The 17,070-nt window shown below is 36.9% G+C and overlaps 1 protein-coding gene across 1 annotated transcript; it reads right to left on the bottom strand.

Moving 5' to 3' along the window:
* Nucleotides 1–4,974: 4,974 nt before the first annotated feature.
* On the bottom strand, nt 4,975–10,244 carry LOC104612176 (endoglucanase 12-like). The gene is made up of 6 exons (XM_010279501.3): nt 9,976–10,244; nt 9,012–9,503; nt 7,889–8,196; nt 6,591–7,188; nt 6,170–6,342; nt 4,975–5,735 (listed from the first exon to the last, which is right to left on the bottom strand). Exons 2-6 carry the CDS (start codon nt 9,376–9,378, stop codon nt 5,334–5,336), a joined length of 1,848 nt encoding a protein of 615 aa, XP_010277803.1. The 5' UTR covers nt 9,379–9,503; nt 9,976–10,244; the 3' UTR covers nt 4,975–5,333.
* Nucleotides 10,245–17,070: the final 6,826 nt, after the last annotated feature.

A 17,070-nucleotide genomic window follows, 5' to 3' on the forward strand; every position in this document is an offset into this window, starting at 1 on the left:
TCTATTGTGATCTAAAGAAGGAACCATCATGTACTCGTGTCTTCTAGTCCAAACTAGATGCCCTGATCCACACTGGAGTTGTAACATCCTTTATCTATCTTTGTCTCTGCCAAACCCTCTCTCCCACTCATTCCACCTGAAAGAAATATTTTAAGGGGGCATTCTATGACATGAATGTTTTTTGTTTTCATATGTTTTTGGAATTACCACGTCAGAAAAAAAAAAACTAAAAAAACATGTTCTTAAACATTGTTTTTTGTTTTAATAAGTTGGTTTTGTTTCATAAAATAATGCATGCTTTTGGAACTAACAAAATATTGGTTTTAAAACAAAAATAATTTTTTTAGTATAGAAATTATATGATTTGTGGGACATGGTGTTGAATAATCAGAAAAAAAAAAACACGCTTTTGATTTCAATTTTGAAAACAAAAAACACACACTAGTAACGTTTTTTTTTTTTGTGTTTTTCTTTTAATAAACAATCTATTTTCAAAATGAAATTGTTTTGATTTGTTTTTGGAACCAACAACAAGAAAAGCAATTCACATTGTAGAATGCCTCCTAAATTTTTGATTTATGCAAAATGGGCAACCAATGTCTCCATTCTAGCTTGATTGAGTTGCAATGCTATTATCACATGGATGGAAGCCCTCAACATGCTCAAGCAAGGGATCAACATCTATATTGTTGTCGTTGGCCTTAGTCACAATTCTACCTTCATGAGTTTGGCAAATAAGGTGGTATTCGTTAGTGTGTAAATATCGTGGACGAGACCATTTAGGTCTTGTCCATTGTAAGATATGGTGTTCTGTTATGTGTGGACGGTCCCTATCCACAAAATAGCATGGACAAGAATGAGCCACCCCAATTTATTGTCTACAGTATTTTCTCGTGGATAATCCACACTATGGTATGAACAATTTGTGGAAAGGTTTCAATGTATTGCACCTGTGTTACATTTGTCAAATTATTCTTATTTTATTTAATTTTTTAATAATTTTGAATATTTTATCAATAAAATAATAATTTTTAATATTAATTCTAGCATAAGTCCGACGGTTCTCCTTCTTAACTCATTTTTTATTATTTAAATATTAATTTTAATAAAATAATATTTAAAATGTTAATTTTTATTTTTTTAATATTTAAAATGATATTTTTAGTTATTTAAAAAATGCAATTGTTATCTACATATTAATGCCTTTTTTTTCAATTTATTTACCATATAAAATGCAAAAAATAGACATTATGACCGATTGTGTAGATCTTCCATAAAATGTATATAAGATACATATAATCAAAAAGTGTGGTGTGGACCCATCCACATCACGTCTACAAAATGCCACTGTGGGTGCGGACTGGTTCGGTCCATACAATCTATCTACAGTTCAAAACAGTTGCAGACTATGGTGTGGTGTGGATTGATCCTTGCCATAGGGTGTGATGTGGATCAGTTTACACCCACCAATTTCTCATCCATACTATAGAACACCCCCTAAATCTCCTTATAATGTAGCAATCCATGATGGTACAACAAACAACTATTCTCTCAATAAAAAAAAACAAACAAAAAAAACAAACAAAAAAAAAACAAACGAAAGACAAACAACTAAATCAAAACCTTTGATATGTTGCCATGGCCCTACCTTGAATTCAATGAAGTGACTTGATGGATCCATTGCAATAAATGCAAGGCCATGATTTTCCTTTTTAGCCTTCCATCACGACAGTGTCATAGCAAAAGTGAACGTGTGCATTGTCATCTAGCGGAATTCTAACCAATCAACGTTATTCCTTTCCTGCTCTATAGGTGGCTTGAGTTATGTGGGCATTTGTATTTTTCCGTCCACCACCACCAGCTAGTATATTATAACCAAGACCTCCATCTCGTTGCATGAAAACTCCAGTGGCGGAGGCTCTTGAGAACTAGTCTAAGATCAGGCAGGTACAGCATTGTAAGCATGTTCAATGAGTACTTAGAAATTTTTTTGACATCTGTCCCTTAAAATACCTCCAGCCTATCCTTGAATCTAAGGTTTAAAGTATCGATATGTATCGACCCATATCGGCTGATATGTATCATATCGGGAGTACCCCGATACGCCCCTAGAGAGGGTGTATCAGGGTTCTGATTGGTTCACGGGGTGGAGCCTTAAACCGGCCCCCCTGAACTGGTTTTGATAAAAAAAAAAAGTAAAAAAAAAAGGACTGATACTAGCCAATACGTCCCTACCGACTTGCTTGAATCTGCTTACTATGTTGTGCATACTAGATCCGGTCCCCTCGATAACTACTATTAAAGTAATTTCTTCCCCTTCCTAAATTCTTCCTTCCACATATTGTCTTGCTTGACTGTTCGCAAGCCTTCCCTCTATTGTCTCCCAGTTGGTGGTGATATTGGCTTCCTCACCAACTTCTTTGTTCTATTAACACATTCCCACAGTGAAAAAAAAAAAAAAAGCTTTCAGATTCAAATTCTCATCAACAAAGTCCTTTTCTTGTACTACTCATCAAGAACAATTTACGGGATTTTCCAATGAAGTCCATTTCGTTTTAGGATTTGATGATGTACATTGTGCAAAGTCAGTCATTATCATTTCCCCTTTTTATGAAAAACCACTTCCTTCAAAACTTATTTGAGCAATTCTTCCCAATATCTAATGTTGTGAGGCACCAAATTCATTAACCATGTATATGCCCAGCCAATGAGCCTACGTTTGTGTCTCCATCGAGCAAAGTATCTTTGCATATTGCTTGCAAACTATGCTTGATCTTGAACCTGTTCATGGGCTTGGCCGGGTTTGGGCTGGGTTTTGCTTCTTTATAAATAAAAAATGATCAAGCCCAAGCCCGGCCTGACCAGCGGGCCTAGATTTTGAGCCCCAACTTGGTCAAATTCAGGTTCAGCTAGAGAGTCCAGATTGGAATACCCTATACTTTATATATTAGGCCTGGAAGGCTTGGACCATGATCATCCCTACGACCTACCTGTATACACACGTAGGTGTGCAAGTTGGGCAATGATAGGTTGCTTTGAGGTTGGCCCTACCCTAAACTGAATCATTGAAGGCCCAACTCTAACCCTAACCCAACCCAATGCCATGGGTTGGATTCAGGTTTGATTTGGATTGACCATATTTCTTCACTTCCTTTTTCTTTCCAAAAGAAAATGTTATAGTTCCTAGATAGGGATGGCCAATTTAAGGTTAACTGGTGTAGCATTAGTATATATGTAGAGGGAAAAAGTTATGATGCTTTCAGAGTATTATACTCATGTTACACTAACAACAAATTGTTGTTGTTGTTGGTTTATATCAATATTCTCAACTTGCGGCTAAACCAGACAAATTGATTCACCTATCACCCAAATAAGTTTTTATGTCAATCCAAATCGCCTTGTTGAAAAAAAAAAAAAAAGAAAACTTTGATTTGGTCAACAGCCAAATCACTCAATTGATTGAACTACTGACTTTTTTCGCCTAAGTTAATGAGCCATGGTTAAGAGATTAATTTTACTTTTATCCATTTTCTTCATTGATAACAATAATTCTTATTTTCAAACATAATTTTTAAAATAATGAATATATAATATTAAATACTGTTCAATTTTTCATTTTTGTATTTTTTTTATTTAATTTATGACCTCACATGTTGATTTGGTTAACCTAGACGGAAATGCAGTTTAATTAGTTTTTAGAACAATGGTCTTTTATCAATGTTTTTTTTTTTTAATCTTGTGATAACATCAATCCGTCAAACTTACTAACTCATCATCCAACAAGGATTCTCAGCCCATTTTACCACAAAAATGCTTGCTTGCAAAATATCATTGACTTCTTCTATAACATGGTAATCTAGCTAGTTGAATCATTTAACTCGCTTAGTTAAGTATCATGCTTATTTCTTAACATTAATTTTCTTTTTTATAACTTTTTATATTAATTTCATTATCATTAATAAAACATATTCTTTATCACTTTTATTTTTGTTTACCAATTTTATATGTTTTTCTAATAACATTTTGTATTACTATATTTATTTACATTTTTATTTTTTAATTAAGACATCATGGGTTTGACCCATATAATCTAGATGGCTGAACCCCTGACCCACCACTTAGATGAAAAACAGAAAAAACAGGTTTGTTTTCAAGTCAATTTTAAATTCTATAATCCATTTCCATCATTAATAAAATAGTTCTTTTTTTCAAATTTACTTTTATTTAATATGATGAATATACAATATTAAAGATGTGTCCAAATTTGTCTATGAACTTTTGTATTTTTTGTAATTTTTGTATTTCTATCTACTTTCAAAATTTCAAGTTATGGCGTTATCGGTTGACCATTTAACTTGGATAAAAAGCAATTTCGTTTGTTGGGTGGTTTCAAAATTTGTATTCTTGTTATATGATGCATATATAATTATGACATCATGTAACCCATTTGACCCAAAAGGTTGAATCATTGACCTGCCACCTAGACAAAAAAATATTTCTTTTCTTAGCCAGTTTTAAATTTTATATTTCATTTCCATTATTAACAAAAAGTAGTTCTGGTTTATCACACTTATTTTTATTTAATATTATTAATATATAATATTAATGATATGTTCAAATTTTTACAGTTTTTTATTTATGTAATTATTTGTATTTCTTTCTATTTAAAAAAAATTAGTATTCAACTATAAGCGATTAAACCACTAACTTGCCACTCAAATGGAGAGACGATTTCATTTCCCAAATGTACTTATAGGGAAAATAGAATTTTAAAGGAAATAATGAATGCAATGCTCATAAGTTCAGGAGTTGCCATGAACATATAGGAGAAGGCATTTCTCTCAACCAGTTATAACTTATATACAAATAACAAAACTGAATTCAACATTAAAAAAAAAAGGTGGGCAAAGCTCCCAAAGCTATAACCTGAACATCATCATACTTGACAGATGTTGGAATTTCAACTCAAAGAAAGAAAACCGAAACCTAATGACTATATTTATTGGATATGCAATTAATGGTGCAGCTTATAGCTTCTTTAGTCTTTGAAATGGATACTATTTACAGCCCTAACAACTACACAACATAATGGTGATGTTGTGTTATTCACCACATAAATGGATCAAAATTGAACTGGCTTAATTAATTCTGCTACAAATGGTAGAGAGAGAGAGATTGTGATTGTAAAGTAACATATCATGGTGCTAATATCGTACAAATAAAAACTTCACACCGATTATTGAATGTTTATATATAAATAAGAACACAAAACTTTAGGCCAATTAAGTAAGTAACACCACCAGTCATATACTTTCCTCAGCAACGGCAGGCTTTCATGGCTTCCATGGTGGCGGGGGTGGTGGAGTCAATGGGTAGAGGGGAGGGACTGCTGAAAAGATGGTGTTCTTGTCAATGCCGCCACCAGCACTGCCCGTTAAGGAGACAAGTGCTGCAACCAGTCCTGCATTTCCAGCCAATGTGGGCTCAGTGTAGTTGTAATTGGTTCGTACGTCCCGAAACTGGTCGAACCGGTCCGGACCACCAACCATAGCTCCCACAATGGTGTTGGGATTAGGGTTACGACTGTCTCTCCACTTCCATCCACCGGTGCATGAGTACTTATTATGATCATGAGGTATGGATGCACCCCGATGGTGCACATGCTTTGGGTACTTGGAGCCATACCCTACCACGTAGCTCATCTTCAAAGGGTTCTTCCCTAGAATGTAGTCAATCTGCAAGACCCCAGACTCTGTAAGGAACAATGTATACTTGAATACAGACAACAAAATACTAAAAATGTACCTAATTGAAAACAATTTTTTTATTACGGTCGAATCGGTTCGCCTTTAACCCAACTATGGTCGAACCGGTTTATCTAAAAACCTGATACGTAATATCCCAGTCCTTGAAAGAGAATGGAGGCAGGATGAAGGCTATTTGTTTAGGACAAATAAGATAGGATGCAAAATTATGTAGTTCCGACATTATATGAAAAGAATAAAGATAGAGGGTGATGCAAATTTGCACTGCTAATGAGTGCAAGATACACGTTTGGCAGCGGATATATTAACTTAAATCATAGCCACAACAAGCTGAACCACGAGCAAAATTTGTATCCGGTTCAGATTTGTATTGCAAACAAATGGAGCCAAGGATGAATACAAACCTGAGAGGTGGCAAACTGGCGAAGAACGTCTGATGCAATGTAATTTGGCCCACAGAACCATCCAGGAACGTCCGTGGCATTCATGTAGTCAACATAAAGGGAAGCCAAGAAAGCAGCATTAGCTACATACTGAAGGGGTTGCGGCCGTCCGTGATTCAGTTGAATCATTCCTCCTGCAACAAGCATTGAACGAATACATGTTCTGTCATTCATCTCAGTTGAATCCTTGATTTACGATTTTCCAAAACCCAAAAACCGGTTTGATTTAAAAAAAAAAAAAAAAAAAAAAAAAAAAAACAGAATTCAGTTAACCAAACCATGAATACCCCCCAAGTCAATTTGGGCCAATAGTTGCCACCCTTTAATTGTGATTTGTGAAAGAACTAAGAAGAGATGAGAGATCATCCTTGCTGTTCCTTACCATTAGTCCAATTGAAGACATTAAACCGATGGAGGTAAGAACACATGTTTATGCCAGTGACATTGTGATAGCTTCTCAACATGTCCTCATAAGGAAAGCCAGGATTCAAGAAGATCCTCATCCTTGTCAACAGCAGCTGGGCTGCAGGCAGCTTGTTGTCCCAACTGAACACACTCAAGTCAGGAATGCCCAAAAATGCCTTGGAATTCTTCGGTAACCCCGGGTTCGTCGCCAGCGCCAGGTAGCTGGAATTGCCGGTGGCGTAGTACATCCATGCAGCACCCCACATGTATTCGTCGTAGTACCCCGTCGAATTGTAGAATGTCTCAATGTATGGGTTCCCCCGGCAGTACGGAGTCCGCTTGCCGGAGTCCCTGGCGAACTTGAACAGAGCAGTGGCCCCTTTGACGAGCTTCTGCGAGTAGGCCGGGTCGTCTCGGAAGACGATCGAGGCCGATGCTAGGGCTGCTGCCATCTCTCCGGCAAGGTCAGGCCCTGCAGTAGCTACTTGTGTTGGTCGGTCGTAGTCCATGTCTTCCGGTCTCTCCCAACAGTAATGGTCATCCGGTGTGGTTGAAACGTTCAGAGCCACACCAACCTGCCAACCCGGCCCAACAGATTAGGTTCGCTTTGTTTTGGTCACCCTTGGAGAGAAACCCCTAACAGATCCTAATTAATATTGAATCTTTATAGGCACACTTTGTTTGTACTTTGCACTGCAATTTAGTTTATTTGCATAATGGGAGAGCCCAAACTCTAGTTCACTTTTGTTCCGGAATTTATTTTGGGTTTTGTTTTCCTTCATCAACCTTACAAATAAAACAAAAGTAAACCAAAATTTGCACTTTCATTCATACATTTTCACCCGTTCAAATGAAATTAAACTGCAAACAAATAAGACCTTGCTTTTTCTTTGATTTACCTTAGAATCAAGGTTCAAAACTTATACAATACATTCCTCAAACCCCAAATAAGGGGTGTTTCAGATTTTGACCAGGTTGGGGGATTAGGCAGGCCTAAAACTGATCAGATATCTAAGAGAAAAAACTTGTAAAAAAATGAAAGTTAGATGTCAAAACACCCAATATGTTTGTATGTATGTACATATTGAAATTTTGAACCTTTTTGGAACACTTAGTTTGTTTGCAATGTAATTTCATTTGTATTGATGCATAAGCATGGAGATGTAAATGCAAATTTTTTTTATTTTTTTTTTAATTTAATTTTGTGTTGTTTACTTGCAATGAAAACAAAACTAATCAAAAGCACAATTGAAATTGAAATGATGCATATCTTACTTGGCTGTAGATTTTGTCGATGGTTGTGGCACTGGAATTGAAGGTCAAGAGCAGGTAATCAGTGCCCCATTTTATGACATCTCTTACGTGATTGTACTCTCCGATGGCCTTGTATTTGTGATTATATTCTATCACACTCCAGCTTAGCATGGTCATTGTGAAGGCCATCGGAAAGTGGAACTTGATATTGTCTCCGGCATCGTAATATCCTCCGACCAGGCCGCCCTTTATTTCCGGCATGTCTGAACCGTCTTTTAGGCCGGAATCTCCTCGCCATGACACCCCGTTGTTCTTCGGCAACTTCCCAGCTGCAAACCGCATTAATCAAAGTTATATGACAAGGATCCACAGAAAATTAAATATAACTTACTTTTAACAATAACACTGTTAAATGCTGCTGCTGATGATGATCCAATTTTGCTTGATTAATTGTATCTAAAATATTAAAATAAAAAAAAAAACTATAAAATATCTCTTTTTACATTTTAAAATTCATAGGCTTAGTTTTTTGGGTACAAATTTCATTTGCAATTGCACTGAGAGTGTATGGTTTACTTTTTTTTCAGATTTAACTCTGCCTTGTTTATTTATGAGAGAAAATTGGAAGAGCATGAAATTAAAAAAAAAAAGTAAATAAAACATTAAAAAATGGTTGATCCAGTTACAAGTTTGACTCAGGCAACAGTGTAGGCCCAATAAAATAAAATCAAATTTCATCCTTGCGTTGGAAAATGTGCAGCCCCTTAATGGGTGGATCTAAAAAGGCCTTAATATAATTTGATCCGAACCGTCTATCAATGTATCGGGGCCATCAGCCATCACCAATCCAAGAGAGGCCCCACCAATCTAAGGTCAGAAAACTAGACGAGTACCCTTCATACAAGGATCCCTCGATGAAAAGAAAAGGGCCGCTTGACAAAGTCATATTTTCATGCAAAACAAGTGAAAATCCGTCAACCGTCCATTGGAATCCACTTAGTAACCATATGAGACCGGCGTTAGGCAAACTTGAGCAACAAGTTTGGTTATAGACTTACATAGCTTATCATTTAACTTACCGAGTCAGTGCTCCGACTGTAAAAGGAATAATAGGACAAAAATACCCTCAAGAAAGGGAGCTTACATTTTTGCGCGTTGAAGAAGAGCAGGGCCTTGTGGAGGGCATTTGTGTAATTGTCGGGCGGTGGAGAACGGCTCTTGTGCTTGGGCAGAGTCTTGACAATAATGGTGGGAAGCGCAATCACCAGAAAAGCGATCAAAATGGACCAGAGGGTCCACTTGAAGGCCTTGCGGCTGCAAACGATGCAGCCCAAGTCCACGTACTTCTTCTTCTTCTTCTCTTTGGGCCCTAACAGCCAGCTCTGCTGCGTCTCGTCCAGGTTCTGAGACAGAGCCGCTCGGTCGTACTCCATGTTCCGGCTCCGCTCATCCTCCGTCGTGGAATCCGCATTGATCTCGAACGAACCTCCCCAGTGATTCGCCGAATGCATCCTTCTCTTTTGTAGTGGCACGGGATTTTCCTCAGAGTTCAGACGGAACCACCCATTTCCGTGGAAGCATCGTCTGATGCCCGTTCGACGGTTCGGGCACCGATTGAGTCTTCTAGCTCAGTTTCCTGGTTTTAGATTGAAATGGCGAAAGTTTGTTTAGTGATCAGTGCCATTTGGGTAATCTGCGGATGCTTTAAAGTTTTAAACTAGAGAGAAAGGTTGAAGCAGAGGTCAATTGAAAGTGTTTGATGGATGCCTCAACGAAAACTTTCTCTCCTTCCCGAGCGCTTCTATTGACCCGCGGGATATCAAAATTGTCTAATCTATCAAAGACGACCCAATTCAAATACCAAAAGACTTTATTTGGAAGACCCAGCTTGATGATCAGAAGAAAACCCACGTTCAAAAGCCAACCAATAGACCAAATTTTAAGGTAAAACTCAAAGTAATTCAAGAAAACTATACAAATTTGAGTGGTATTGATCAGAGGGTCTTCTTCGGTGCACCAATTGAAACAGTTGGGAAGCAAAAACAGAATCAAAGAAGAAAGATGGGAAAAGATGGCATTACCCACCGAAAAAAGAAAGAAAAAATTACCTTAATTTTGATGAAGATCCCAACTTGCACAAGCACAAATTCTTGTTTGGGATTCCCACTTCTGGTGGGGATTTAATCAACAAGAAAAAAGAACCACGTCAGAGCAACTGAAGAAGGCAAGTTGTTCTGTCTTCCTTTCACTTCCCAGAGAGAAGAGTTGACTTGAGAGAGGGTAAGATCGCTGTTGGGTTTTTAATAGTTGGAAAGAACTACTGAAAGTTGTATAAATGGAGAAACGAGCTTCTCGGGAACGCCGGTGGATTTTGCACAAATATTTAAAAGACAAAGTTTCATTAAATCATTAAATGTTTGCAAAGTGAATAGTTGGTCCCCGCTTGGCCCTTTCACTAGTTGATGCTAACATACGCCACTAGTATGTATTTTTCTAACTTGTGTAACACACTCACAGACACACAGTTTGCCAACTGTATATTTGGGCCCACTTTGAAGGGTCAATGTAAGAGATTGGTTGTTCTTCATGAATCTAGTGGGAGCCAATTTGATGTCCCTGGTTGAATCGGTGCACGTTAGCATACTTTCTTCTTTATTTTTTTTTAGAAAGAAAAAAATGGATATATATATATATATATATATATATATATATGAATAAATGATCCTACGTTTCTCCAGAACCATATTAGACTAGTATGAGCCAGAGGGTTCTTGGTTAGGGCTAGAGTACCTGACCTGATTGATAAATAGGTACAAATGGTTCATTTTGAAATTCCAAACCGTTTTTTCTGGTAAGGTTATTGTTTTAGTTAAGAACCCAAAATAGTTATAGGTAACCATTTTCCACCTTGATCAGAACTTTATTTCAATGTTTTGTGACTATAGACCAGACCGGATGATCGAACAGTAGACAAAAAATGGTCTTTGGTTGCCCGGTTCTTAGAAATGCGGATTGGTTCAATCAACTCATTTCCCATCTCTAAACAGGCAATTGCCAAAGTGGGCTAATGAATTTAGGGATGTGAGTGGGTCATGTTAGGGTTGGGCCAGCCTCGATCGGATTGAGGTGGATTCATACAAAACCTGTATAATGGGATGGGCTGGGTCCTAATCTTATGTTGGAAGCGTGTTGGCATACCCTCTTCATTTAGTTGGGTCTGTTTGGGGTCGAAATGGGGTTACTTCGGGTTAGGTTTAGATTGAACCAAACGCGGCCCATTGGCATTTCTGGTAAGGTTATTGTTGTAGTTAAGAACCCAAAATAGTTATGGGTAACCATTTTCCACCTTGATCAGAACTTTATTTCAATGTTTTGTGACTATAGACCAGACCGGATGATCGAACAGTAGACAAAAAATGGTCTTTGGTTGCCCGGTTCTTAGAAATGCGGATTGGTTCAATCAACTCATTTCCCATCTCTAATCAGGCAATTGCCAAAGTGGGCTAATGAATTTAGGGATGTGAGTGGGTCATGTTATGGTTGGGCCAGCCTCGATCGGATTGAGGTGGACTCATACAAAACCTGTATAATGGGATGGGCTGGGTCCTAATCTTATGTTGGAAGCGTGTTGGCATACCCTCTTCATTTAGTTGGGTCTGTTTGGGGTCGAAATGGGGTTACTTCGGGTTAGGTTTAGATTGAACCAAACGCGGCCCATTGGCATTTCTTCTAATTTAGGAATTGGCAAAAGGAATTAAAAAAGGAAAGAGCATCCCTTAACTACCCGTTTTGGGAGGATCTGATCAAGCTACAGGTGGACAAAATGGACCAAAGTAGGATTCTGGGAATTATTGTTAGAATTAATAATGGAAGGAACAACCAAACGAGGTACAAAAGGAAATCAAAAGGGAGATTTTGAAGGCGCGTATTGAGTTGAGGAATGGAAGTCAGCATTTCCAGCACAACTCTTCAACCACGCTTATGGTGTGGATCCCATAAAGAGACAACAGAGTATGACAGTAGAATAGAATTCTTTATTACATGATGTGAAGTTTTGCAATGGAGACCCTCAGCCCCTCACTACCTGCCCTATTCACATGTCAAGCATTCTTTACTTCTAAAATTCTCCATAGACATCTCTCCATCCCTCAGTTTGAGTCCTTTTACTAGGGTTAAGCTAAGAAAGTAATAAACACCAATAGAGGACAAAAATGCCCAATCTTTCTCAAACTGGGTCCTTGGGGAATTTAGGATATTCTTTGTCTTGTACTCTTGTATATACAATGGCATTGTTGTCCTTTAACAGGTGTTGAATTAAGAGCTCAATTTTTTATTTATTTTTTTTTTTTTTTTTGCAATGGAAACCCCCACTACCTGCCCCATTCACAAGTCAACCATTCTTTATTTTTTTAAATTTCTCCGTAGACATCTCTCCACTCCATCCCTCTGTGTGGACTGTGGATGGAAATGGGGTCTGTAAGTTTAATTCTGTGGCTCTGCTTGAGTCCTTTTGCTAGGGTTAAGCTAACACAGTTATAAACACCATTAGAGGACAAAATGCCCATCTTTCTCGAACTGGGTCCTTGGGGATTTAGGATTTTTTTGTCTTATACCTTTGTATATACAAGGGCATTTTTGTCCTTTATCAAGTGTTGAATCTGAAAGCTCAACTTCATTCCATTCCAAGTTCTCAACCTATTCTCACCATCTGCTCATCCTTGAGCTGTTAGCCTGTTGGTGTTTTCTTTTTCTTCTTTTTTTTTTTTAATTTTCCATCATTTCACATGGACTACCACCATTTCAAAGCCCGTTGGTATTTCTGAAACGTGTAAAAAGGTCAAAAGGCTTTAGATAGAAAATTGCATGTTTTTGAAATAATTTATAGTGACAGCTCCCAGGTTTGAAAGTGAAGGGTAGTTTGGTCTTTCATGGGAAGGTTCTTCACGTCTCTGTGAGATTTTTCTATACCTAATTCCAGCTGTACCTTAGTAGTATCATACGATTGCATTGAACCTTTCCCTAATGGTCCAAATTACCCATGATTGTATTCATATTATTTTGGTTTAATCTCTCTCTCTCGGTTACATGACATGGCATCTTAGATCTGGGTTCAGTCCAAAAGCTCGCCAAGTGCCCATCCGAAGTGAGTTGGAATCCATCCATCCATCCAAGAAATTGCCCAGGCCAAATCTCCAAAACTGAAGACTAAATTTGGCAATTTTAGGGTTATCTCATTATCTGTCCAAACTCCAAATCATCTTTCTAAACTTGACCATTGATTTAGAGTCAAGAGAATGAGGATTGAAGAAGAAGACCAACACTTTGCCACGTGGAAAATTCTTGGGTGATTTGAAAGTTTTCTCTAAAAAATCCATTTCATATTATAAAGTGCATGGTTTAATGATTACTGTACTAGAATGTGATAGTGAGACAACGTGTTCAGTTTAACTTGAGCACATAACGCGTTTATGGTTTATCAAATTAGAGTTTGGATTTGACGATGAATCCCCAAACTCTGATAGTCGGACAAGACATTGAGCCTGTGATATAAAAGGCATACCTCAAGCCCAACACAAGATTGAGTTAAAGATGGGCAGCGGCTGAGGATGGATTTTGTGTTGGATCAGGTTAGAGTTTGACAGGTTACTTTTTAGCTATTTTGGTTCTATAGCCGGTATAACAATTCAGTGGGTTGACTGATTGTTGGATTAGTTGTTAGAGACTGAATATCTTTTTAGTGATCTCAATTAACAGCTTAAGCATGAATGATTAATTGAGATGTTATTAGAATCAAGTGGTTTAGTATTTGATCTTTTGCCCTAGTCCATTTGATTTATAATCGAAATCTTTCAAAATAGGAATTCGAATGGTTTATTCCCTTCACCTCTTTTGTTCAGACTAGAATCGGAATCAAAATCGAAATTGGCTGAAATTAATGGATTTCATTCCAAGGGAGGAGCTGAAATTAATGGATTTCATTCTCAGGGAGGAGGGAAAATCCTCTCATATGAGGGAATGTCATTCCACTAAGACCCCATTTGTCTTTCGGCAAATTACTTACTCAGGTAAATGTAATTATTTGGGCAAGTTTTTCTTGGAAAACACTTACTCGGGTAAGTGTATTTACTCATATTCTTTTATTTATAAGGTAAATAAGGTAATAACCATTTTAGTCATAAAAATCCATTATTAAAAGGGGCATTTTTGTCCCATTCAAATATTAGCAACTTTCCTCCTAGGTGAGAAAATTATTTACCCCACCTAGGAGATGGGTATTGAGCAAGTGATGCCCAGGAAAATAAACTTTCCCTGGTCCTTACATTAATCTGAAAAATGAACACGGGATTCTTGATCAATGAGAACCAAAATCCCATTGACCAACTTTCCCCTCTCGCAAAATCCAAAAAAAGAACGCCCCCTAAAAATGAGAATAGGATTCCGAATCCCCCCAACCATATAATTGGACCATTCTGATTCCGATTCCAAACCCCTATTCCTGCAAACCAAACAGACCCTAAAAGCATGGGTTCAAGCCAGAAGGGCTTTTGGTGTGAGGGGGTATTAGAAAATAAAAACCTGATCTCACCTAACAACTTAATCTTTTATGTTGAACGGTTCCTTGAGATTAAGTTGGAATATATGCTTGTGATTAGCTCTTAGATTTAAGCTCTAATGTAGTCCGATTTGCAAGTAGAGAGAAGTCTGGTTTTGACCCACCATCACCCACTCCTTCAAACTGCTTCTTGGGTTTAAGCTCCAATTAATCTGATTTCGAAGTCTAATGGAGTCTGACCCACTCCTGCTGTCCTACGATCTGCTTGCTTGTTTCTTTCCAAGTTTCCAGAGCTGAAGGAAGCAAAGGAACTAAATTTATCCAGTTCTTCTCGGGACCAACCGTTAGCCGATCCAGACCTAACCATCCATCACCGAACCCTGTATTCTATATAGAATTTCAGGGTCTGAAATCATTTTCGTAGATGATAGAAATCCAATAAGAAGAGTTTTCATCTACCGAATAAAGTATCACATGACACAATTATCTGCTCTGATCATTTGTAGTAAAATGAATGAGAGAAAGAGTGGGTTTATTTAAATCAAGAGTTTAGTTGATTACCGTTGACTATGAATTAAAAAATAAAATTAGTGAAAGGATCCAATCACCAAAGAGTGATTATACAGAAGAATGACAACAGGATCCGATGAACTAGCAAAGACAACTTTGGTTTCACATGTCTATATACTGACCAAAGTTGAATGACCTTACTTGTTGATTTGGAGAATCTCTAATCAAGTCACAAGTGTCTAGCTAGAAGTGCACCAAAACCGCTGAGGTCAAGTTATTTGAGCCATATACAAGCTTTTCTATATATTTTTTTTATCAACTGATCTAAGTTTTTTTCTGGTCAAATTATTTGCATGCTTAATGTGATTTTGGATCCCTACCGACAGAAGGGAAGGATTAAACAAGAATAAAAACAACTGCTACCTGCTCTAAATTTATATACAGAGAATCATATCAGCTGCATCTAGACTCCCATCAATAGTTTTGAATGAAAAATTCTTATAGACATTAGATTCATCTTGAGCTCACCTCCTTTGTTTTTCATGGTAAGGTCCATAGACAAATGAAACATGGTATTTTAAATCTAAAAAGTTATTGCCAGTTGGTCAGATAGAGAAGACCTTAATTCTTGGCCAGTAACCAGCCCTAATCAAATGACTTCAGCAATGCAAAATATTTTAGGTTTCCTTCACCAGTCATTACATGTATTTCCAGTCACCCATAATAATCTCTAATTTGGTGGTAGTGACCACATCTGATTGGGCTGATTTTTTGTTCATGAGTTCTGATCTGGTAGTTAGATATTTCTTTTTTTTTTTTGTGGTAGGAAGAATAAAAATAAAAGACATCCCAGTATAGCAATGGCTACATAACAGGCATTTTTTGTGATTAAAGAGATCTCTGGCTATAGAGCTTTCAATGCCTAGCATTGCTCCTTTTAACATTGTCAAAAAAAATCGTATTCTGACTAAAAGAAAAAGTTAAAGCAATAATGATCAAAAAGCAAGTTTAAGAGATGTTTCAAGGTATGCTTGACAGAGAAAGAATTATGATATTTATGTAAGAGGGATAGTTCTCAAGGAATTTCACAAATTTTGTTAGAACTTTTCCCTCAACTTTTTGCTTCTCTCTTATTTTCTAGATCAAACATAGCCTGAGAAAACGTTTATAAATATAATAAATGTATTATTAAGACCATTAATTCTCTTGAGCAATGCATCAAATGCAAGAAAATACACATTTTGCTTATATAGTAAGATTTACAATGTGTTAGATGAATAATTGAATACTGCATAATCCATAGACGTATAAAACCAAATTCTCGTGTTTGTAATGCAACATTTTTTACGGTTTTCATTTATTAAATGTATATGTTATAACTAATTTAAAATTTGACTTGTATAATTAATGTTATAATTACTTAGGCTGTGTTTGGTTGCAGGACAAATTTATTTGCACTAGTACAAATGCATGAGAGTGCAAATGAAAAAAATGCAAATTTTGTTTTGGGTTTTACTTTATTCTGCTCCATGTCTTTATTTACTTCATTTGCATTGCAATCAATCAAAATAAGCTTAAATTTAAAATAAAAATAAGTTAAAATTTATACAAAAATAATTTGCACTTTGCATTGCAACCAAATACAATATTAGTTTTTATGAGTTATTATTAGATGGTTTGGATATCATAACTTGTCAGTTGTCACCTGTTCCGTGTTCCAATAAGGCAACTGAGAGGAAATAAGGTTATGATCATTTGTAGTGATCCTTCTAACTTCTAGGAGGGACTTCAGGTTCCGGGTCACCATACTCAGTGTGGGTCAAATGTTTTCATTATTAACAAAAACATTCTGCAGCGCTAAAAAATGGTCTTGGTGCTTTTAATTTTTCCCGCGGAACATTTTCTCAGTGGTGATAATTGATTTTGGATTTTTTTTTAGGGCTCTAGAATTTGATTGCAATTAGATCTGGCAAAAAAGTCGATCCAACCTGCAAATCCAATCCGACCCAACCCCCAAAAAAAATGGGTTAGGGTCCCCTATCATGCCGCCCATGAGACACCTATTTTCAAACGGTGTTGACCTAGAGGGTTGAACCATTAAAACCATTTGAATTGAACGGTTAACCCATTGTTTTGGTAA

The sequence above is a fragment of the Nelumbo nucifera genome, chromosome 1, assembly GCF_055504915.1.
Source record: "Nelumbo nucifera cultivar China Antique chromosome 1, China Antique-T2T, whole genome shotgun sequence".
Taxonomy (NCBI): domain Eukaryota; kingdom Viridiplantae; phylum Streptophyta; class Magnoliopsida; order Proteales; family Nelumbonaceae; genus Nelumbo; species Nelumbo nucifera.